General features: G+C 35.7%; 1 protein-coding gene across 2 annotated transcripts in view; it reads right to left on the bottom strand.

The window, feature by feature from the left end:
• The window catches only part of BIRC6 (baculoviral IAP repeat containing 6), a 295,513-nt gene that overhangs the window by 16,243 nt on the left and 255,411 nt on the right, over window positions 1–23,859 (bottom strand). For both annotated transcript variants that reach the window (XM_036749540.1, XM_036749541.1), the window contains exons 70-71: window positions 22,269–22,430; window positions 20,800–20,877 (exon numbers count right to left, since the gene is read on the bottom strand). In XM_036749540.1, coding sequence (XP_036605435.1) covers window positions 20,800–20,877; window positions 22,269–22,430 — 240 coding nt within the window. The remainder of the gene's footprint in view (window positions 1–20,799; window positions 20,878–22,268; window positions 22,431–23,859) is intronic.

Here is a 23,859-nt window from a genome sequence, read left to right as displayed (position 1 = left end):
TAATAAAGAAATGTTATCTGAAACCAGGTCCTCTTATTCAAAGGACAGTGTTCTCACCATTATACATAATCCACATACAATTTGTAGGAAAAAGGAATTTAACTAGACTTGATTTTCTACTTGGAGGAAAGAGTAGTAGTTATATTCAACCTGGGTTTGGATTCTCGCTTTGCTATTACTACTATGTGATATTAGGCAAATCATTTCACCTGTTTGTACCTTACCATTAATATTCAAAAAGCTTTGTGAGAATCATATATGAAATGTTTTGTAATATAAAATGTTATGTAAATGTTATATTAAAAAAAACCAAACAAACCCAAGTACAGAAGAAAAATCAACCTGGAAAGGTGGTGATGTTACACACGCTGATTAAAAAGTGGTGAATTTCTTCAGCAATAGTAACATTTAATTACATTCATTAATAATTATCCATAGGCATGGAAACAAATAATGAACTCTGATGAACAGAAATGATAAAACTTTTAAATAAAATTCTGCTGTGACTAAAGCATTTTAGGTGACCTAGGCATGTAATTGAAATCTTTAAGCTAGAAACCACTTAGTATTCAATTTTTCTGAAGCAATTCACTTAGTCCTGCAGCTGTTTCCCTCTTAATTGCTATACTGTCTATTTTTTCCTCCCCAGGGTGCTTACTTGCAGTTTTCAAAATGAAATTTCAATAAAATAGCAATAAGCAGAGCAACCAAAACTCCATTTTGACCTGTGATTTTTTTCTACAAAATGAAGCTTAAGCAAGAATTCTCAACTCCTTCAGATAATTTCCAAACATAATTAGAAATATTTACTAAAGAGAAAATGGCTTTGATAAACTTTTAGTTACATTATTTTTCATACTTTCTACTATTCTAACATTTCCAACAGTCTACTTTTTCAAGTTTCAAAAACTATAGTTTCATATTCTTGATGAAGACTTGAGTATAAACCCCTTTCTGGTACTCATAAAAGGTAAATTTAGAAATAATATGAGCCTTCTTGTCCCCAAGGCCTGTACATAAAAGATGCCACTTAGTGCAAATTTAAAAATTACAAAATGGAAGCAAAAGGCTGACTTTATTATTATTTTAAGATTAATAAAATTAGTTAAAATTTCAGAAATATCTGAAGCCAAAAAAGTTTGATTTAATACCTATGTGGTCAATAATTTACCACAACTGCAGTAAGCAGTTATTTGTTATATATTTAATTATTTTTGTCATTATTTTTAAGGAAAAACTAGCTGTTTAATTCTTATGAGATGTCAACAAGTCAAGTGATAAAGCATTTATTAAGTGCCTACTATGTGCAAGGCACTGTGCCGCCTGCTGAGAATACCAAAGAAAGGCAAAAACAATCCTTCCCAGGAACTCACAATCTAATGAGCAAGACACAATGCAAACAATATGTGCAAACAGATATAAACAGGCTAAATTCAAGGTAGTCTCAGAGGGAAGGCGCTAAGATTAAGAAAGAAAAACACTTTTTGCAGAAGGTGGAACTTTTAGGTGGAACTTGCAGGAAGTCAGGAGGCAGAGATGAGTTCCATTCATGGTAGATAACCAGAAATACATGGAAGTGGGAGGGAGGTAGAACAGCAATGTTCTGTGTCACTGGATTACCAACTGTATTAAGAGAAGTAAAGGTGTGAGAAGAATGGAAAGAAAGGAAAAAGTTAGGTTCAAAGCCGGAGTATTTCAGATTTGATCCTAAATTTAAGAGGTAACCAGCGGAGTTCACTGAATGGGGGATTGACATAGTTAGACTTGCCCTTTAGGAAGCTCTACAGGTGATCTTCAATATTAGCAGATTACATATTTGTAAATTTACCTTCTCATTAAAATTTACTTGTGACCCCAAAACCAACACTTGTGGCTGTGGTGATTTTGCAGTCATTCATGCGCATGTATAGAGCAGTGAAAATTTAAGTTGCTCGATGTACATGTTCCCAGCTGAGATCAAACAAGATGATGGTCTGCCTTCTTGTCTCAGGTTTTATACTGTAAACAATTGTTCTTTTTGCCATCTATTTAGTGCCATGCTATTTACATTTTTGTGCTTTTGGGAGTGATTTCGTTGTATACAATGACCCCCAAGCATTGTGATGAAGTGTTGTCTGGTGCTCCTAAACCAGGAAATCTGTCACATGCCTTATGGAGAAAATGTGTGTTAGATGAGTTTCATTCAGGCAAGAGTTGCTGTTGGCTGAGTTGATTTCAATGCTGATCAATCAAAATACAGTATATTCAGGAAAAAAAAAAAGTAAATTTGCTGATCTGCTCTGAGGCTGCTCTGGAAAATGCTAAAATTTATCAGAGACTTGTAGGAACCTAACCCTGTATTTTCACTAGGAGCAATGGTTTAGTATTGGCTAATTTAGTGTTCACGGCAACTTTATAGACCTTAACTACCTTGAATGATGGGAATTGATTCTATTTAATAGTGGAAGATGAACTGAAGTAAGAAAGCCAGCAAGACTCACTAGCAGGTTACTTTAAAAGTCCAAGGGTGAAGTGAAGAGGGCCTACACCAGGGTGGGCAGTGGCAGAGGAGAGAAGGGGGCGTAAGTGAGAGATCTTTCAAAGGGAGACACAACAGGATGGCAACTGATTTTGTGTGTGTGTGTGTGTGGAGTTGAGGATGACACCCAGGTTGTAAGGCTAAGTGACAGGGAGGATGGTGGTACTCTCAATAGTAAAAAGAAAGATAGGAAGAGGAGAGGGCTTAAAGAGGGAAAGGACTGTTCTGTTTTGGACAAATTTATGTTTATGTTAAGATGTCTATGAAACACCCATTTTGAGGTGTCCAATAGACAGTTTGAGTGAGTCTGGAGGTCAGAAGAGGTTAGGGCTGAATAAAGGTATCTGAGAATCATCAGCATAGAGATGATAATAAAATATATGTGAACTGATGAGATCACCAAGTGAAATAGAGGTAGATGAGAAGACAACTCAGGACAGCCTTCAGGGACACTCACAGGTGGAGGACGTGCCCTGGATGAAGATTCAGCCAAAGAAACTGAGAAGGAGTGACCCTAGAGAAGTAAAATAGAATAATGTCACAGAAACCCAGGGAGTATCGAAGAGGGAGTATATGAAGATGGAGAAAAGGCCATGAGATCTGGCAAAGAAAGGATCACTGGTAATTTTGGAGAGGACAGTTTCAGTTGAATAAGGTGCAATTCTCATAGGACCAAAACGAAAAAAACTCCTTTTAAGTTGCTCTTTACTTCTTTCCTTTATACATTAGAGATCACAGTCAAACTCTACTTTGTGTAGAATCACAGAATTTTAGTCTATACTCTTTTTAGTGATAAGTAAAACCAAAATTAATGCAACCTCAGAGCCAAAGTACCAGAAAAGCAGCATGGTGCAGTGGAAAGTATTGAACTTTGAGTCAAGAGACCTGTCCATTTCTCATCTTCTTTACCACCAAGTAGCTCTAAGACTAACTGGGAATCAGTGGACTGTCATGAGGATCAAATGAGAACATATGCAAAGCAATTTTCTAACTAAAGTTCCACATAATTGTGAATTGTTGTTAAAATGCCATTTTTGCTTTCCTAATAGTGATTTTGGGTGATTCCTTAGATGAGCTCAAAATTAATATAACAGTGTTACTGTTTATTTTACTCTGTCAATAGGCTCCCAAATTTCAGCAATTTCCTAGTGTTTCATGTTTAATCCTCTATTAGTTTCATTAACATAGGTTCACATTCTGCATTAGACTATAAATTCCAAGAAAGAAGAGACTATCTATATGAGTTTAGATAGCAGTTTCATAAATTCATGACACTTGGAAAAAGCTACTTGATAATGATAAATACTGTGAAATTTTAAAGTATTAAGAATATTTTTAAAGGATGCAAAAGACTGAAATGACAAGGCAGATTTTTGCATGAAAATATATCTTTTACAGACACTTAACAAATACGAAACCAGGAAGTTTGGTTAGCCTCATCCATCAGAGCAATGATAAAATTACTGAATTACAGCCCTTATTTTTCCTGTACTTTGTAGAATGATATTCAGTCAGGATACAAAATTTCCATGACAGATTCAACTAGCAAATGTCAACATCAAAGGTCATTTGGCCCTTTAAAGTATATTGAGAACTTGCTATGCCAGGAATGACTGCCTGTTTCCAATGTTTAAAAGCACATATTTTCATACTGTGAAAATGTATTTTTCATTTCAGTGCTAACAAAATCATTATTATGCAACTCAGAAACATAGGCCTGAAAAATACTGTTATATCTTGAAGTTTTTTTGTTTAAATAATCTCAATATCTATCATCAAGGTCAAAATTATTTATTTTTATTCAAGAATAACCAAAACTCCAAAGAGGCAATGGAACAAGCAGAAAACATTAACCAATCAGGATATGTAAATCCTCTTTCTTAAAACTCCTTATACTGAGAACTATTGGTGCTTAAAGACTATTTGAGAGGTATCAAATTCTAGACAATAATTCAAGTACAGGTACACATTTTTGGGTAACATGTGAATCCCAGGTATCCTCTGTAATGTAGTAGGTAGTCTTAGGAAGCAGAAATAGTATGATCTCTTCTTAGGGCATGTTAAACCGACCAGTGGACATTAAATTGGCTGCAAAATGTGATCATCAGTCTCATCTCAAGCCGCCATCTTCGATCCATCTCCCGGTCTTGTCTCATACATACAAAACTTGTAGAAAAGCTATTAACACTTGGTGTCTGCTCCCAGGAAACCAGAAAGAACCCCTCAAATACTTATGTGCCTTTTCTACTCCACAAAAGACTGACAATCACAGAATCTGAAGAGCCAGGAGGAATCTCAGCAGCTTAATCTAGTCCAATTCATAAGTAAAAGGATTAAAATATCCAATAAATGGTCATCTAACCTTTGCTTGAAGAACCTAATGGGGGTGGGAGACCATGGCAGTTAGTCTATTCTGCTTTCAGAAAGATTCAGTTAATAGGAAGATTTCTTGTCACTAACTCTACATTTTTGGGGGGCCGTTAGGTGGCCCAATGGATAGGTCTGGAGTTAGGAAGACCTGAGTTCAAATTCAGCCTCAGATACTTAACTAGCTGTGTGACCCCTGGGCAAGTCACTTAACCCTTTCTGCCACAGTTTCCTCATCTGTAAAGAGAGGTGGAGAAAGAAATGGCAAGTCATTCTAGTATCTCTGACTGAATAACAAATCCTAAATTTGCATCATTTGAAACTTGTACCTGTTGTTCTTGGTTCTGCCCTCTGGAGCCAAGCATATAGCTTCTCAAATATCTGAAAGGCATCTATTTTTGCCCTCCAAGTGTTCTCTTCTCCAGACTAAACATTCTCAGTTCCTTTGACCTATCCTCACATCATACAGACACCAAAATTCTTCATAGACACTAGGAGGCACAGTGGATACAGTTTGCTGGCTTTGAAGTCAGAAGACCTGAGTTCAAATCCTATTACAGACACTAGTTGTATGAACCTGCATGAGTCACTTAACCTGCTTCATTTTCTTTAACTATAAAATGGGGATAATAATAGCACCTACCTCCAAGGGTTGCTGTGAGGTTCAAAGGAGATATTTGTAAAGCACTTAAAACAGTGCTTTTCACATAGCAGGCAATTAACAAATACTTGTTTCCTTCCTTCCATCCAATCTGATTGCTCTCCTCTACAACTTACCATGTTTACTCCTAAACTGACACCCAGGAGTAAACACAATTTTCCAGTTCACATGTATATAACATACACGTGCAACCTGCTTAACCCAGAGCCTTAAAAGCAGAACTCTAGGGTGCTAGATTGCTCTTAACTATACTTCTCAGTCCTTTCTGGACTTTCTCTACTATGCCTCAGAAACTTCATCCTGAAAACTCACTCCTGCCCTAGAATTGACATTGCAAGTACCTCCACTTGGTACTTTCACTCCCTTTTCTTCTACCCTTTCCCCTTCTTTTCACCTCTTTCAGCTTCTTTTATGTGTTGTCTTCTCCCGTTAGAAAAACTTTGAGAACAAGGACTACTGACCATCTTTTTCTTTCTGTTTGTTTTTATTATTTCCAGTGCTTAGCTCAGTACCAGGCACATATTAAGCTCTTAATAAATGCTTTTTAACCGACTGTAATGTGTTAAGAACAATCACCTTGCATATATCACAGATAAGTCTTTACAATCTATGAATGATTACCTTAGACTCTTTCCTACTAATATTCTATATGTCAGAGTCTATCACATTTGTGCAATCCAATTTATAACCTTGTGGACTCACAGGTAATAGGACCAATCAGTAACTGATGAAATTTCATCTCCATTGCCTCCAGGAACCCCAATGAGTAAAGCTTAGGAACATATAAAAGATAGCAAAAATTATGAAAAGATAAAGATGGTATTCTTCATTGCCTAAGATGCATCATTAACATATACTCAAGAAAGAATGAAATGAAATACTGTAAATTTACTAGGTATTATTTTCATACTTCTGTTGAGTCATACTATCTGGATTTAGAGACAAAGAATATCAGTCTGCATCTTATTTCTGTTCCTTACTATTTGAGAGTAACTTCTCTCCTTCTTTGGGTCTCAGTTTTCTTGTATGTAATAACAACAGACTAGATCAGAGGTTCTCAAACTTTTGAGAGAGGTCTCAAGACCCCTTTAAACTCTGAAAATTATTGAGAACTCTCAAACGCTTTTGTTTACGTGGGTTATATCTACTGATGTTTACTTTATTAGAAATTAAGTTGATAAAAATTTAAAAGATTAATCCATTTAAAACAACAATAATAAATTCATTACATTTTAAAATAAATAACATTTTTATGAAAATAACTAAAAAGTTTTTAGTGAGAAAACAACATTGTTTTGCATATTTCTGCAAATCTCTTTGGTTTAATGTAAGATAGATGGATCTCATGTTTGTTCATACATTCAATTTGATGCGATACACAGTTAACTGGTTAAAACCTATGAAGTAAAATCTGGCCCCACAAAGATATGTTCTTTGAAAAGGGAGGAGTATTTTAAACTGCAAATAAATAATGCCTTAGTAGTATTATGAAAACAGTTTTGACTTCAAGGATTACCAGGGATCCTCAGCCTGCACTTTGACAACCACTAGATTGGATGATGTCAAACCTTTTAATCAAAATTAAATATCTCCTTATCCAATCTCCCAACACTATTTTTTAGATTGGCTAAAATGTTTATAGGAACTGCTGCCTGGTAACTATTATCATTTTATTTAAGTGTGGATAAATTTTAGGAGAAATATTTGTGTAAGCAAATCCCATTTCCAACAATGATTTTTCTAACATCAACAATCCTTTTCATTTGTGCATATATTGAAAGGCTTTATTTCATACTTAAGAAAATAATTTTCCAAATTTGTTTCTATTTTAACAAACTTATTTATTATGTGAACAAAGGTTTCTTCCTACCTTTTTCCCCTCCCCACTTCAAAGGAAATTGGGAGCACAATTTTCAGAGTGGACAAATGAGCAAGTGAAAGGTGATTACGTCCACAGATCACTGAAAATACAAAACTCTTGCAAAACTGAAAAGCATCATTTCTTTTTTATATTTAGTATTTTATTTTTCCCTAATTACATATAAAAACAATTTTCAACATTCATTTTTAAAACTGAGTTCCAAATTCTCTTCCTGCCTCCTTATTCCCCTCATTAAGAAGGCAAATAATTTGAGATAGGTTATTCTATGTGTAGTCATACCAAACATATTTCCATAGTAGTCATGTTATAAAAAAAAACAGACAAAATTAAAAACCCAAGAAAAATAAGTAAAGTTAAAAAAATTATGCTTTGATCTACATTCAGACTTCATCAGTTCTTTCTCTAGGGATAGAGAGCATTTGAAAAGAGTCATTTCAAAGGCAACAAACAAAAAATATTAATTTTGGGAACATGAATTTTTTTTGTAAAGGAGGAAAATTCTGTATGATTATAATACTGTAAACCTTCAAAAAAGTTTTAATTTGCAACAAATATTTCAAAATCATAGTATCTTTTTAAAAAAGTACCTTTAACGGGTATGTTGTTTTTTAGTAGCTTAAAATGAGAATTATCTGGCTTTGTAGAAAATTCTTTTTTAGTATCAATGAAATAACATGGATTTCCAGAATACCTCAATTTAGTAAGATTAATAAGATTATATTAATAAGATAACTGAAGCATATCAATTTACATACCTTTCAATACTGTTTAACTCCCATTGGACACAAATGAGTATCTTTACGAATACTATTTAGGGAGAGTCAATGGAACTGTAATTTCACCTGAGTGGAAAATTTATATTGTAGGAACTCCCTAAGGCTAAATAAGATAATATAGTATATTGATAGCATACATTATTAGTTCATTTTATCTACCTACCAATTAACCTCATTAAGAAAAAACAACTAATGATAAAACTAGACTAAGAATTTTTACATTAATAAGTCTCATGATTTTGGAAAGGGATGCAACAATGGTCACTATTAAAAAATTTTAACAAAATTATTCAAGATATTTCTATGCAGACATTTATGTACAATTCAAATCAATTTTAAGGGTGGATTTCTTATTTTTATATTAGATGTAATGCTCTCTTTTCATTATGTTAAAATAAAATAAAAATTAAATAAAATAAAATAAAGTTAAAATAAAAAAATTGTTAAAGACAACAAATAGGAACAACAAATAGTGTGTTGAAGTAGGAATTACATACAATATCCTTAATTTTACAGATGAGGAAACTAAGGCTGAGAGAGGTTAAGAGACTTGCCCAAGTTATTTATACCTAGTAAGTATCTGAGGTGGGGTATATTTATTTTTTAAACAGAGCCATTTCTTCGCTTTATTGTTTTTCTTTTTATCTTCCCTATTTCTTTGTTTTAAAGAAAGTCTAAATCCAACAAACTAGGTTGTTTCAGGATCTAACAAGATACTCTGTAAATTAGTTTCAGAACTGAAAGGCACCTTACAACTACATTAAGTACAAAAAAGGACATAAATGAACTGTTGGTTTCTACCAATGAAAATTAACAACTTACTGCCTAAACTTTTGTTTCACCATCAACTATTGCTGAGGTAGATTTAAACACACCTATTCTTAATTCCAAGTCCAGCATATTAAATGTAGCAGTGATCTATGCCATAACATAACAAGCTATGATTATTATATAGTATGGCTTAAAAAATATACCAGAATTCATACATTTCTATGGGCATTATTTTTTTTTGGCATGATAGCAATCTTATTTTGTATATTGCATTTTATGAGTTATTTTATAGTTTACTGTGTTAGGAAAAGTGCATGTTATCAGAATTAATCTTTTGTTACGAAGAACTATAAGCAGAAAAGTGTATTTTCAGCAATCTTTAGAGAAAGATCACAGTTTTTGGTGGTCATGGGAACTTAAACCCCCATTTCCCATAGGTCACTGAATCAACATTCACCTTTTTTTACTTTCACACCAATTTACAGGAATGTGTTACCCCCTACAAAAGGTGAGAATTGATTTTAAAGGTGGCTCTCCAGTACGACTATTCTGATGTTCAGTAAGTGTTTTCTTCTGACTGAAGGTTTTCTTACATACATTACACATTCACAAAGTTACTCTTTAGTATGAATATTCTGATGGCCATTAAGTGTTCTCTTCCATTTCTCTCCAGTATGAATTTTCTGATGTTCAGTAAGTCCTATCTTATGGCCAAAGGCCCTGCCAAATTCATTTCATTCATAAGGTTTCTCTCCAGTATGAATTCTCTGATGTTGAACAAGTACCGAGTTCCTCTGGAAGGCCATTCCACATTCATTGCATTCATAAAGTTTTTCCCCCATATGAGTTCTCAGATGGTAGGCAAATCCTGATTTGTATCTAAAGTCTTTTCCCCATTCATGACATTTATAAAGTTTACCTCCAGTATGAATTCTCTGATATCTAATAAGTCCTAACTTCTGCCTGTAGGGTTTCTCATATTTGTTACAGTAATATGGTTTCTCTCCCACATGAATTATTTGATGATCAGGTGTTATCTTCTGTATGAAGGCCTTTCCACATTGATTATACTTCTAAGGTTTCTCTCCAGAAAACATCTGCTGATGTTTTAGAAGTCCTTTTTTTCTGACTAAAAGCTTTTCCACGTTTGTTAACATTATCTGATCTTGAGTAATATTTATGCTACTGGAGAAGGTCTGACTACTTTTAGTACCTAAATGTACTTTCTCTCCAATATGTATACTACAATTTTCATTAAGATTTGAACTATAACTTAACAATTTCTCATGCTTATTATGCCTAGAAAACATCTTCTTTGAGCAATCTCCTTTATTTGGTTGTGAATACAATCTAACTCACCTTTGCTTTGTATCATATTGATGGAATAAACTGTTTCCAACAGATATTTTATGCTGTGGAAAAAAAAAATTTATTCTTTGGAAAAAGCCTCTATGATTTTTTTTTAATATGCATGGCCTCTTACTTGACTGGGAATCTTCATTTTTGGGGTTTGTAACATATCCAGAAAGATTCTCCTTGTTCTGCTGTTTTTTAAATAAGGCATCACATTCCCAGGCTTCACCAAATTTAAAGACATGGAGACCACTGACTTGGATTCTTGCTTGGAATGATTTTTCCACAACGAGACTCACCTTTGGAGCTAACTCCCTGGTTTCAGGTCTAGTGTCTCAATATGCTTTTCACTCACTCATCTGGACAGGTGCTTCTTGGGCCATACCCCTCTGACATCTAGACCACTTCCCCTCACTCCAACTGGTCAATTATATTTGGTCTGAACTGCTAGTCCCAGCCAGACCAGGTTCTAGTAGTTCTTCAGCATCACATCCCAGTAAAGCTCCTTCTGGGAGGGAGGCAGGTGCCTCCATTCCTCTTGGGTGAAGTCCACAGCCACTGATTCCTGGTAATCCTTGTCTCATGAATCATACACATCATCTTTCCATGTAGGAATGTAAACAAAACAGTTCAAGTTTATTAAGTCCCTTATGATTTCTCTTTCTTGTTTACTTTTTCATGCTTCTCTTGATTCTTGTGTTTGAAAGTCAGATTTTCTATTCAGCTCTGGTCTTTTCACTGAGAAAGCTTGAAAGTCCTCTATTTTGTTGAAAGTCCATATTTTGCCTTGGAGCATGATACTCAAGTTTTGCTGGGCAGGTGATTCTTGGTTTTAATCCTAGCTCCACTGACCTCTGGAATATCGTATTCCAAGCCTGCTAGATCCTGTGTTACCCTGATTGTTTTTCCACAATACTCAAATTGTTTCTTTCTGGCTGCTTGCAGTATTTTCTCCTTGACCTGGGAGCTCTGGAATTTGGCAACAATATTGCTAAGAGTTTTCTTTTTGGGATCTTTTTCAGGAGGCGATCGGTGGATTCTTTCAATTTCTATTTTACCCTCTGGCTCTAGAATATCAGGGTAGTTCTCCTTGAAAATTTCTTGAAAGATGATATCAAGGCTCTTTTTTTGATCATGGCTTTCAGGTAGTCCAATAATTTTTAAATTATCTCTCCTGGATCTATTCTCCAGGTCAGTGGTTTTTCCAATGAGATATTTCACATTGTCTTCCATTTTTCATTCCTCTGGTTCTGTTTGATAATATCTTGATTTCTCATAAAGTCATGTGGGCCACGCCAGGACAGACCAGACCTGGGGTCAGCCGGCTGGAAGATGCCTTAGGGCCATGAATCATTGAGCTGTGGCAGCTACCAGACTTCCTGACCCACAAATGCCAAAGAGCAGGTTAGTGGGAAACTGCGGGATCATGGTTAGAGCAGTCCAGCCCCATTCCAGGGGGTGGTAGAGGTGGTGCAGCGGTGGCAGTGGCAGCAGCAGGAAGCTCCTGAGGCTGCTTCCAGAGCTTCAGCGTCAGCTGTTTCCCAAGTCCCTGGCTCACACCGTGGGAGGACTCTAGCAGCAGATCAGAGTGGGAATGCAAGGAGCCCTTTGTGGGCACAAAGGGAGATTCCCTTGCTGTGCCCTGCTTGGATCTGGATTGCAGTCCTGGGGGGAGGAGGAGAGCTGCTGCAACAGAGTCTGCCCTGACGGTGGAGTAGAAGTAGCTCTGAAAACAGCAGCGCAGCCCCTCAAGCTTGGGACAAAGTACTCTCTACTCTACAAGCAGTCATACCCTGACAAAAAGCTTAAGGGTCAAGTAGTTGGCTGGGAACATGAACAGGCAGCAAAAATGGACTCAGACTCAAACTCAAGTTTCCTTTTTTTGGTGACAAAAAAGAGCAAAACAATCAATCAGAATACACGCCATCTTGGAATGGGGGGGAGGGTAGAAATGGGGAGAAAATTTCTCAAAATCTTGTGGAAATCAGTGTTGAAAACTAAAATATTAAATAAAAATGATAAAATTAAAAAAAACATTAGCACATTTTAAAATTGTTACAGTGAGATGCCATATGATGTGTAATAAAATTAAAGAAAACAAACAAACCCAGTATGTATTTGCTTTTTAGTCACTCATAACAAATTGATGCCACTTATTCATCATCATTCTTTTTATACCAGTAACAACAACAGAAAAAATTATGTTAGAATAAAAAATAGTGAAGTATTTTAGGATAAGTAAATTTACTATATATTGGCATAATGCTAAGTCTATATATTAAATTAGTTGTCAAATATCTTTGTCACAAACACATTTAAAAAAAGAAATTAGAAATACTTAATTGCTTAGAATGATAGACACATTTATTTCAGTACAAGAGACAGGGATTAGATCAGAGTTGTGATTTCAGAGACAGAGAACTTATAGATGAGTCTTAGACAGTTGCCAAGGGCAATGAGAAATTAAATGACTTGCCCTGGATATTACAGCCAGTATGTGTCAGAGGCTGGACTTGGTTTAGATAGGTCTTCCTGGCTACAAAAGTTGCTCTCTATCCAGTACATCAGGCTGCCTCCCTTGTTTCAAAATAAAAACCTACAGGATTGCTGTTTTCCATCCTGTGGTCTATTTTGAAAACACCAGATAGCTAAAATATTGGATATAATTTAAGTTGATGAGAAAAAAAAGCATTTCAACACCTGCAAAAATATTTCCCATTGAGCCTTTAAAGACCTTTACTGTTCTTGCGCCATGAAAATGAATGTTTACTTTAGCCCAGTAACATTGCAGGAGGTTAACAGAAGGAGAACAATATCTAAGGATCCCATTACACCCTTTTATTATGTCAGAAAGCTAAATTATTATGAGTTCTATAGTTTAGTAATTTCGATCTAATTCAGTACAAATAAACTGCAGGTAAAACAGACTCCTTTTTAATCTACTCAAGCTATGTAATATGCACATTAGAGACTTGAAGAGAAAACAAGACTAAAAAACAGAAAAATTAGTGATTGCTTTAGGATTTTTAATGCTGGAAAACTGCTCTTTTAAGAAAATATTTTGCATATACATATGTGTATATGCAACTCTTTAGGCATATACAATTATGTACACATGTAAATTCTACTTCATGTTGAATACTACTGATGGTGAACATGCTCTATGGAATGTGAAGCAACTTAGATGTGACTATCTTTTCTATCCTGTATACTAAGAACTATACTATGGATTTTAGCGAATCACGAATTTCTATGTCTGGTGTTATTTGGCTTTACCTTCCTTTTACAATTAAAATCTCTTAGACGCTCTTAGATGCACAATCATGTTTCTTCTCTGTGTCTATTCTGCAAATATATGTCTATGTTGAGATATTTAGAGTGGAAATGAACCTTGGCTATGTGAAATCAAATTTCTGCATGGCTTTGAGGCATATTTTCTTATCATATTTGGGGCTGGCCTATATCAGCTAACTAGCTCAATTTCTTGGGGATCTGGCATCATCCATTATTCCTATATGACTTGCCCAACAAAGGTGTAATGCAATGTGCACAACTCTAATGTTGGTGGACTAGATTTTGCTGAATAATTTAACCTAGCTATAATGTGTGGTAAGGCTCATGGATGATACTGATGAAATTTCTAATATACATCATTATAGTAAGGATCTTTTATAGAGATTTGCTACTGGCCATAATTTTGATCTGAGATTTTGTCATTTATTGAAAAATTCTATCATTAAAGTGCCCAAAGAAAATGTTTGCCTTAATCTGGTATTTTAATTTGGTTAAATGAGAGGATCATTGGACATAAAACCTCCTATACAGAGGGGGCCAAGCTGTGAAAAGTTTCAGGATTATGGCTGTATCATTATGAAATCAGAAAGATAATTTATAAATCTGGAGCAAAGCCATGCTCATATCCCTATCTCTAGCAGGTCATCAAAGTGAACAGACTCCTGGAACAATGTAGGTAAGGGAAGTCAGGAAGCTAGATATATAACTTTAAGATGAGGACTGGCTTAAAGTATGGATTACCTGGAATGTGGCATGAAGCTGGAACACCCAACAGGGTTGAATATAGCAAGGTAACTAGAGCCCTATCATTATCTTTCTCCCTGGGGCTCCCCTGCCTGCTGTACACAGTATGAACAACTGAAGGAGAGCTTTCTGTCCTCAGATGATCCCAACTGTTGAGTACGTTTTGCCACTGGTTCCACTGTGCTGTGGCAGTACACAGAAAACCCACTCCCTGTTCCATCTTAACGCATAGTGGATAAGAAAGAAAGGAGGTGCAAAGTTCAGAGAAGATTTAAGAAAAATTTGTTAAAAATTTGGATATTGGCAGGAGTCCAGAGTGAAGATTTCAATGCCACAGCAACTCCTGAGTGAGCAAATTCCCTCTATGAATGCAGGCTGGCATCTTATCTTTCTTAGGGACTTGGCCAGGGAACTGTGAGGTTAAGTGACTTACCCAGAAGGTGTCACAGGAGAGACCTAGACTGGGTCTTCATGGTTCCAAAGCCAGTTCTCTATTCACTATACAATACTACTCCCATAAAGAAGAGGCTAAAAATCAGAGTTATCAAAAAATAAAATGGTCTCAGTCAATAGGCAGGATGAGAAAATGAAGTTAAGCAGTCTTTTTAAGGGAGAAGCTAATTTCCAAAAGCTGAAAAACAAAACACATTGGGGCTAAACCCTAGTCCAAGAGTAGTCTTGACTAAAAGCAGACCTCATGTGTCATGTATATGGTATCTTCTTACTATATTATCATTTCATTTTGAGAGGAGGTAAAGAAACTGTTACTGAAGGGAGTCAAGAATTTACCATTTATCCCCAGGTATTTATTATCCTAAAAACCTAGGCTTAATCTCCTCCCACCTTGGGTATCTAAGAATATATAATGAGGCTTTCCATTATCATAATCTTGTGGATCAATGTTTCAATTAAATCATATTTCTCCATTTTAGGGCTAGAAGTTCTCATTTTCCTCCTTTTCCCATCTCTATGATTCGGTGTCAAAGACTGCCTAGGAAAATATGCCCTCACTCACATCCCCCTTAAGCCTCTCTGTCTCTGAATCTCTTTCCTTCTCTACTCTTCCCTTCCAATATGCCATCTGGAATCCCAAGTCTTCTTTCATACTCCTCCCATCTTCCTGCAATCATGGAAAGCTGGATCCTTCAGCAGACAATGTATGCCTGGCCTCAATCACCTGTCTCCCCTGGGCTCCCTCTGACCATATATTGGACCATTTGGAGTATCTTCTCTCCTGTGGTCTGTCTGGACCAAGAAGAAGAGAAACTCCTTGCTCCTCAATGCCACTTCTAGATGTGCACTCAACTGGCATCCTTAATTAACCTTTCCTTCTTTGAGGTTTACTCTACCCAATTATATTACTATATTCAGATCCTGGTTGAAATTATATTACCCCCATCCTGGACCATTCTCCTTTTTCTCAAGGACTTCCCCTTTAAGCTTTTGGTTCATTGTCTTCTACTCCACCTCAATCCTATTGATATCTTTTTAGACACATCAGAAAACAACAACTTGGGGCAGCTAGGTGATGCAGTGAGTAGAGCACTAGTCCTGGAATGAGGAGGACCTGAGTTCAAATCTGGCCTCAGACACTTGACACACTTACTGGCTGTGTGACCTTGGGTAAGTCACTTAACCCCAATTGCCCTGCCTTCCCCCCTCAAAACAAACAAACAAAAAACCCCAACAACTTACCCAATTCTTATTTCCTGCCTTAAAAACACTTCCCCTCTCCCTACCATCACCTCAAGCTGTCATTTCTCTTGCTCCCCTTTCACAGTCAAGTTCCCAGAAAGAGCTGCTGACTCTTATGGACTGAACATTTTCTACTCTTACTCACTTCTCAACTTCTTGCTTCCAACCTAATGACTCAAGTGCAATTTCATCTTCCAATAAAATATTTTAACTGCTAAATCCTCTGGTCTTGCTTCAGTCTGCACTCTCCTTGACTTCTCTGCAATATTTGATATTGAGTACTACTCCTTCTTCCCTTTTCCTAACAATATGCACTCAGTTTTCCTTCTACCAATCTAACGGTTTTCTCCATCTTTGGCATCATCCATGCTATGACTCCTCTCTGTGATCTCATCAACTTCCACAAGCTCAATGATTATTGTAATGCAGATGACTTCCAGACCTAATTTCTCCACTGAGCCTGAGGTCTCATATTTCCAACTTGTTTTTACATAGGCAGCCCAAACTCAACATGTCCAAAATTATCTTCCCCTTGTAAACCCGGCCCTCCTGCAAACTTTCCTATTTTTGTTGATGGTACCACTATTCTTCTAATTACCCAGGTTCACAACTTCAGCCATTCAGCATTCTTCCTTTACCTTCATCCTTCTCCCGAAAACTAAAGAGTTGCTAAACATTGTTGATTTTACCTCAACAAGAAAACCTGCATTTAAAGCTTATTTTATGAGCTGCCCCTTATGAAAAGATTTTCCTCATCTCCCTAGGTGTTAGTTTTCTTTCCTTTCTCTAATTATTATAAGAACATTCAGAATCTCTGAGATTTTGTGTGCATTTATAAAGTGAAATCAGAGATTACATGCACACCTTTCTTTGAGATACATTTTAACATCAAACTCATCAACAAAGATGACTTTCTATACATTTTTGAAGTTTAATAATCCTTTCAAGTATTGGAGTTTACGATAAAATATTTGGACAAAGGGTCATTTATAACATCCTCCAAAAAAAAAGGAACAGACTAAGTAGATACATCAATTACATCATTATTTTTTACATAAGGTACAAATACCTCAGAGAACCAAATATAACATCACAGAATAATCTTATGATTACATATCAATTTAAGGAAATTCACCTTTGTTCAGAAGCTATTAGAGAATCTCTTACTCCAGAATCAAAGCCTGCTATGAGATGACTAAAACATAGAAACCTTGATGTTATTTTCTGTACTACTATATTTGCTAAGCAGTAAAAATTTTTTGTATGGTTCTGCAAAGAGGCTCAAAATTATGTTAGGCTATAAAATGCCCATGGCTATGGTTGTATAGCAAGAATATCTTGTCGACAATAATCCTAAGATGCCACATTAACTGCCATAAGCAAAAGATCTTTATTTTTTAAAACAGAATAGAGATCACTGTAGCTATTTCTACTCTCTAGCATGATTATTTGCATGTTGTTTGAGATATCTCCTGACCATCAGATTACAGCAAAGCTATCTATACCACTAAAGGTACAGGCAAGTTTATATTAGGTATGTCATACCATGCCTGAAACCTAGCAGGTGCTTGACAGAATCAGAGAATAACAGACAGAGAGCTAGACGGGCTATTTCTTGGAAGACATCTCTTCTAACCTCTGCATCTTACAGATGAGGAAACTGAGTTTCATACAAGTGAAGAGAATTGCCCAAGGATACACAGGTAAGTATCACAGGTGGGATTTGAACTCAAGTCCTCTGACTGCAGAATCAATGTTCTTTCCACTATGTCAACCTATAAAGAGTCAAGAAATCATTATAGGATTCTTCAGGACATAACTAATACACTACATATCTTTGGAACTTTTATAGAAGTGACTGTGGTTATTTCATGATTGTGATATTTCAACAATTTATTTCTGTAATAGTACAGAACAATATTTACACTGTTGAAGGTTACATATATGAGATTCTAAGGAAAACTGACATTTTGATATCTATCTTCAGGCAATTAAAACAATAAAAACTTGTGAGAAAAATAAAGACTACTACCAATCAGCAAAGAAGGTAGTCAAGGTTTCTAATTTAATTTTTTTGGGAAAAAAAGTTTTTGTCAAGTAATACTCATAATATGGGGGCATTGCTAGACTGTTACCTGCTTTATTTTCCTCATTGATTGTATAATTAGAAATGATGCTTAGGAAGACTTAATGCTTGTAGACTATTTAAAAAAATAAAGAATCTTAGTTTGTAAAACATCTTTCCCAAAGTAATTCACCAAGGTAAATATATAATTAAGGACATACATAGGACAAAATAAATAGGAAAGTGTCATCATAATCAACAAGCATTTAAATCAAGAATCAATGATGAAAACGCATATTGACATTATCAACAGTAGAGTTTATAACACTACTAACAAATCTCACATAATAAAAACTTTTACAAAAGAGGAAAGTAAACTAGATAGAAGATAAGATTTTGTTATATTCTTCATTACAAGAATTTTATACCCTGAAGAGTCTAAGATATAGAAATAAGAGCTGGGATTAGACCGGTGGTTTCACTGATATAGGAACTCAAAGAGTCAATTCCCGCTACCAAAGGAGGGTGACACCTTTGCGGCGACTTATAGTATTAGAGAGTTGCCTAGAGCAGGAGTCAGAAAACCACTACAAAAATAAAGTTTTATTGTATTTTAAAATGTACAAACCATTCTTAGCTCACCAGTAAAACAACCAACCAAATAAGGAGAGGGCCAACCAAATCATAGTTTGCTGACCCCTAACCTAGAGCACTGAGAGTTTAAATGACTGGCCCAGGGTTATATAACCAGGATGAGTAGAAAAAAGGATCTTGAAGCCAGGTCTTTCTCACTTTAAGGAAAGATCTTTATCTATTATACCACAGCTGCCTCCCAGGTGTAATGCCTCAAAAATGCAATGTTTTCTAATTTGTGGCTCTCTCTGGGCCTACATCAAAGTTCCGCGATTTGAAATAACATTAATATTAAGTGAGCCTATTTTTGAAGCCAAAATTCCAGACGAATCAGGGGAAAAAAATTTTTCATATAGGCTAATACTCAAGTAAGAATGTTTTAGGCAATGGCAATGCCTAAAATAGTGCTTCACAAAAATTTTATGATGTTAACAAAAATACAAATGTTTATATGCTGAGAAAATTCCTATTTTTTCCGGGGGTAGGAGGTCTTCAATGCTTATTTTACATTTTTCATTAAATGGAAAATTCATTAAAAGTTTAATTCATACTAATAATAGTGACTAAAATATGCTTAAGGCAAAATAGCATTTCAAGTTCTCTAGACTTTTATTTGTAAGTTAGTGGAGTAGTCAGTCAAGCAATAATTGTGATCATAAATTTCACAGAGATATTCTCATTTGTTCTTCTGGTTGATAAAGAGAGGTGTAATACACTGTACTGCCAACTCTTCACCGTATGCTCCAGAGGACTGATGAATCAAAAATAAGTCGCAGTACTGAATTTTTAAGATTCCTTCTATTTCTTCCTTTCTAAGACTAATGCTATGTACACCAGGAAAGAAAAAAGGAAAAATTTCTATCCTCCATCAATTTTGATTTAATCAGCTAAAGAAGCTGTAAATGGAAGATATTAGACAGCAGTAACACAAAAACAAAACCTAGTTTGCTTTAACTAAATGGTAACTGTTAATTTCTTTATGTAACTATTAAGTGCAAAAAGCATTTTCTCACACAAAGAAGAAATAAGTGGTTAATGGATACTGAGGCGTACTTGCTCATATTTTTTAGCCTCATTATTGATGAAATTATGCTAAGACAGAAACAAAAACACAATCCCAAAACAAAACAAAAAAATAAACCCTGACAACAAAATAAGATATTATGTACTAATGTATCAGCTTTTAAATAGGATGAGCCTTCAAATGCCAGAGTATACAAAAGATACGTATGAAAAATAAATGACCCAAGAGACCAAGGTGCTTGCCCCTGTGTGGCCACTTAACGTATGATGTGAGCAAGTCAATTTCCCTCTCTGAGTCTGAGTTATATCACCTGCAAAATGAGGCTTGTGAAAGTTATATGATTACAGAGGAAAGAGCACTAGACTTAGAGTCAGCAAGAAGACAAGAGGACAAAGATTTGAATCCAGGACTCCTTTTCCTTACTACCTAATACTGTGATTTTTTACTCATTGCTCTGGTCCTCCATTTCCTTGTCAGTAAAATGAAAGAGGGAGACTAGAGATCTTAGTTTCCTTTAGCTCTTAAATCTACAATCTCGCTAACAAGATGATTTCTAAGGGCCCTTTCAGTCTGGACATTTTATTCCATATCACTGGGTAAGTTAACAGACTTAAGAAAAGTGCCTAGGTCTTCTAATAATGATTGGACATATATAGCACTTGAATGTTAGAAAAGTGCTTTACGTCAACTGGGAGATTTTTAAACCATCCAATGAACTAATGAATTAATGTAATTCTTTTCTAAACTGTTAAGAATAATTTCTTTTTTCAGTTTTAAGGTAATTAGAGAGAAAGGCAATTTAAGAATTCAAATGGAACTAAGAAAAAGGCACTGATATCTTAACAAACCTAAAATTGTTTTGTTTCAATTAAAAAAAAAAGATCTAGAAACTTCAAAAAGCAATATAAAAGAAAACCAAAAGAGTCAATATATTTTCTCCCTATATAGCAGCCATCTTACAACTATTGTATGTTTGTGCATTTACAACTAAAAAAAGTAAAAAAAAATTTCCTTACTTGTAAAAAGCTTGATGTCTGAGGATTCCATTTCTCTTCTGGTCTTCCATGCCATGTATTTAATATGCTTAAACAAACCTGAAGAAAGACAAAGCTTTAATGGGAAAATTGCAAGATGAAGCATATGAACAAAAACTGTCAATGCTAGAAGAGAAAAAAAAAACACTTTTGTGTTACATCAATCTTCTCTCTTCCAACCCTTAAGGGTAAGTGAGGATATTGAAAAGAATGGGCATTTTCAGGCTATGACAAATCTCTGCATGGTACTACAATTTCTTTTAACTAGAAAATGATTAAATACCTTTTGAAAAAATACTCTTAGAGGATGGAGAATTCTAAAGAATTTTTGGGATGGGAGGTTAGGAAGGAGGAGAAAAATGCTGGGTTATGTGGCCTTGTAGTACTTCTGAAAAGGATGAAGGTTCTATGATGAGTGAAAAAGGCAGGTAAAAACGGATAGATATGAAGGCTGCTTAGTGGCTAAATGTATCTTAGAATCATAGATGTAGAGCTGGAAGGGGGATTAGAGACCATTGAGTCTAAACCTATCCTTTCAGAGAAGAAAAGTGAAGCCCAGAGAAATTAAGTGACTTTCTGAAGGCAATACATAAAACAAGAAAAATACTCAGTGAATTCATCTTAAACATAAAGACAGCTCTGTAAGTATGTGTGCCTAAGTTTATCAAATTTGGAAAAACCAATACTATTTCCGGAAAAAATCCAGAATAAAGACTAGTAGATTTTGCTAAGTTCACATTGAATGAAGAAACTCAGCATATGGTTTACAGTGAGAGCATAACAAATACCACCATGTAAAAGGTCTTAAGCACCTTTAAACAGATTTTTATTACACCTGAGGAATAACTTTTTTGTTGGAACCTAACTCCCTTATTTCAAATGAAGATAAAGACAACACAACAAAAGATTAAAAATATACTTTTTCTCCTTACATTTAACTTTAGGAAAGGTACCCAATGTTGCATAACAAAGCCAAGGAATAATCACAAGCTTGTAAGTGAAATTGGCTTGCTTTATATTGCACTGGAGAAACTATCTAGAATTACATGAAAGGAAAAGACTGACTGGAGTGTGGTGAGGAGAGAGGCAGTCATTAGCTGTGGCTATTACTATGTAACAGGTGGCAGTAGCCTCTAGATGATGTTGGTATCCTTAAATTTTTTGAAATGTAAGGCATGGGCTAGTGGAGGATTCCTTTAAGTTCTTGTGGCAGATGGCTTCCTGAAAAGGGGTGTCTTATGGCTAATTCACCAGTTGGCAGGGCCACTTACTTGCATATCTCCCCCACATGGGTTTCTATTCTTTGAATAATTGGTACACATACATAAGAGAAATCTTAAGGAATTCATACTTGCTCAATATGGTGAAATAATACAACTAAAATACGAATTTATGGTATCACTAACAAAAAATGTTTTAATACAATGAAAAAAAGTTTTAAAGTACATTACCTTGCCATCATTGTAAAGGTTTGGATTGAATCGCACACTATGGCCACCAGTAGTCTCCAGATTCACAAGTGGGGGTGAACTGGGATAGTCTTGTGGAAAGTAGACATCAAATTCAAAGCAGCCATTTGCATAAGGAGTATCTGCTGGGCCTGTGATTAGAACCTAAGACACAGAAAGGGGGAAAAAATCACACCAAGCAGGTTAAAATATTTTATATACTTGGAATTTTCTGTGTCAAAAATCAAAAGCACAATCTGGTACAAAATAAAGATAGCTTTCTTCAATCAACTAACCAACTTGCATTATTAAACACCTGGTATACTGTCTAAGGCATTGGGAATACTAAAGACAAAAAGTAAAAACAGCCTTATCCTCAAGAAGCTGACAATATAAAGTGGAAAACAAATATAGACAGACATATATTCAAAATAAATGAGTATTTTTTTTGTGGGGAGCGGGGTGGGAGGAAGGCACTAGGGATTCAGGTAAAGCTTTAGAAGATGGCACTAGTTCTTGATCTTAAAGGAAAATAGATTCTAAGAGCCACCTCTTAGAACTCCACAGTTGAGGAGGGAATACATTCCAGGCATGGGGGAAAGCCAATGCAAAGGAACAGAGACTAGAGACAGAATTTGGTATATTAGGCAGGCCCATGTGGCTGGATCTATAGAGTGTGTAATGAAGAGTGATGCCTAATTAGGGTAGAAAATAAAGTTGAGGCCAAGCTATGAAGAGTAATGAATGATAAACAACAGAGTTTATATTTAATCCTAGAGGTGAAATGAAGTGTTTTTAGTATGTTGAGTAGGGGAGTTACATGGTCAGACCGGTGCATCAGGAAAATCACTGACAATTGTGTGGAAGATGAATTGGGGAGAGACTTGCAAGCAAGGAGACCAATTAGAGGTAGTGAGGTAGTTGAGGTAAGAGGTGATAGAAGTCTCAACTGAGGTAGTGACAATGTGAGTGGTGAGAATGGGATGGGAAGATGAGTTGTGAGGACAGTAGTGATAAGATCCAGATGAACTGAGGTTATGAACATGGGAAACTAGAAAAATGGTGGTGCCCTCGACAGAAACAGGGAAACTAGAAAAAAGGGGCAACTTTGTGGGGAAAAAATATATTTACATTTGATATGTAGAATTTTAAATGCCCCATAAGCAGCTGGAGATGTATTCCTGTATCTCAGAACCGAAAAGATTGGGCCCTATCAATCTGACCGTCATTTTGACAGAGATAATAATCAAACCAATGGAATGGCTAATGAGCTCAGTACTTATGAGCACATAAAAGTTAGCTTAGGTGATACATCCCAACGTGAACCCAACGTGAAGAATGAAAAGCTATTCTGTACTTGGTTTCAGTAATTAGCCACCTGGCAAAGAGGAGCCTTTGTGACTGACTGCATAGCCAGAACTTGGATGTATTCAAATAGCACTAATTAGCCAAAGGTAGTCTCTTGGTATAGCCCTTTCTGACTTAGCTGGCACTACAGCAAGGAGGACTAGGAACTGAGCGCCACTGGGCAAGAGTCTGCAGTGGCTGTGAAGCCAATGATGCATGGTCTTACTTGGGCTTATGCCTCTGTTTT

The sequence above is a fragment of the Trichosurus vulpecula genome, chromosome 3 (genome assembly GCF_011100635.1).
Source record: "Trichosurus vulpecula isolate mTriVul1 chromosome 3, mTriVul1.pri, whole genome shotgun sequence".
In the NCBI taxonomy this organism is placed as follows: domain Eukaryota; kingdom Metazoa; phylum Chordata; class Mammalia; order Diprotodontia; family Phalangeridae; genus Trichosurus; species Trichosurus vulpecula.
This window is presented reverse-complemented; position numbering and strand designations above follow the sequence as displayed.